Source organism: Chinchilla lanigera, unplaced genomic scaffold, assembly GCF_000276665.1.
Source record: "Chinchilla lanigera isolate Chin_1 unplaced genomic scaffold, ChiLan1.0 scaffold00011, whole genome shotgun sequence".
NCBI lineage: Eukaryota > Metazoa > Chordata > Mammalia > Rodentia > Chinchillidae > Chinchilla > Chinchilla lanigera.
Genome location: NW_004955412.1, coordinates 19,475,659 through 19,476,811, shown reverse-complemented (window position 1 = coordinate 19,476,811; position 1,153 = coordinate 19,475,659). Strand labels below are relative to the sequence as shown.

Below are 1,153 nucleotides of genomic sequence, written 5' to 3'. Positions count from 1 at the left end.
TGTGGAAACCTGTGTCCCATTCCCAAAGCCTCCCTCACACCTCCTCCTTGTCACCCCTCTCTTTGTTACCTCTTTCTGCCTTTCATGGGCTCTGCTTCTGTCTCGCCAATTTTACGAACTGACAGCTCCATCAGGGACCTATCAGTCACTCCCTGACTCTTTGATATTTTCTTGCAAGAAGAGTTAGTTAAATTTCCTCTCTCTCTCTTTCCTATTTCTCTCTCCAAGGAGACCTTCAGGTAACGTCCCCACCGGTTGGGAAAACAGGCCGTACTTGCACCTTGGGATCATACTGCAAGCACTGATTTCCTTTAAAGGTGGGAAGAACCTGAGTTGTCTTAGGAAATAGGTGGCCTCTGAGAACCTCCCAGGGAAGAGACAGCAACTCTTTCAGCCAAGTACACTTTATTGCTTTTCTCTGTTGGTGGGAGAGAGTCTGGCGCATTCACTGAGATGCAAATGACCATCCAGTGGCCTACAGCGAAGAGCAGGGAGGGGGCTGGGATCTACCAGGATCTGCGAATGGGTCAGGGCCTCTGCTAACATTTACCCAGTCCATCCCCACAGAAGGTTGGCACAAGAGAGAGCCGGAAAAAATAGAAAGTTGTATGGGGTTGTTAGGGACAAGGCGGGGCTTATGTAGAGGACAAGGAGGGAACTGAAGGCAGAAATAACATCCATGCAGGGGGAAGAAAGTCAGCAGAGAGTGAATAATAGAAGTAAATACACTGACAGGAGGGCAGGCGGGGTGTTAGGGCCTGCCTAGCTGTGCTGCTTCAAAGGACAGCAAAGCAGCAGTAGCCTCCAACTAGACACCAGCAGGGATGACGAGAAGAGGCGAGCATGGCACATGGCTGGAGGATGTGAATTCACCGTGAGGCTGAAGAACAATTCCTTCGTGGGCTCCAAGCCTTGTCCAGGGAACAAAGACTAGCAGGATGCCCCAGGAGAGCCAGGCCTGGGCATTGTCCTCTGGTGCTGTCAGACTCCTCTCTGATTCAGGCCAGAATACAGGTCCCGTTGGCCTTTCCGGATCGGCTAGGGGCAGGACAGGGAGGGTGATTAGCAGGGTGAGAGGAAGAAGAGCCTAAGGAAAAAGGGTGTTGAAGAGCTAGTGGTAGCCGGGCGTGGTGGCGCACGCCTGTAATCCCAG

At 52.1% G+C, this 1,153-nt stretch overlaps 1 protein-coding gene across 2 annotated transcripts in view; it reads right to left on the bottom strand.

The window, feature by feature from the left end:
• Positions 1-386: 386 nt before the first annotated feature.
• Cd3e (CD3e molecule, epsilon (CD3-TCR complex)) overlaps positions 387-1,153 on the bottom strand; it is an 11,760-nt gene continuing 10,993 nt past the window's right edge. For both annotated transcript variants that reach the window (XM_013511255.1, XM_005378235.2), the window contains one exon: positions 387-1,038. In XM_013511255.1, the coding sequence (XP_013366709.1) occupies positions 982-1,038 (57 nt within the window). In that variant the 3' untranslated portion in view covers positions 387-981. The remainder of the gene's footprint in view (positions 1,039-1,153) is intronic.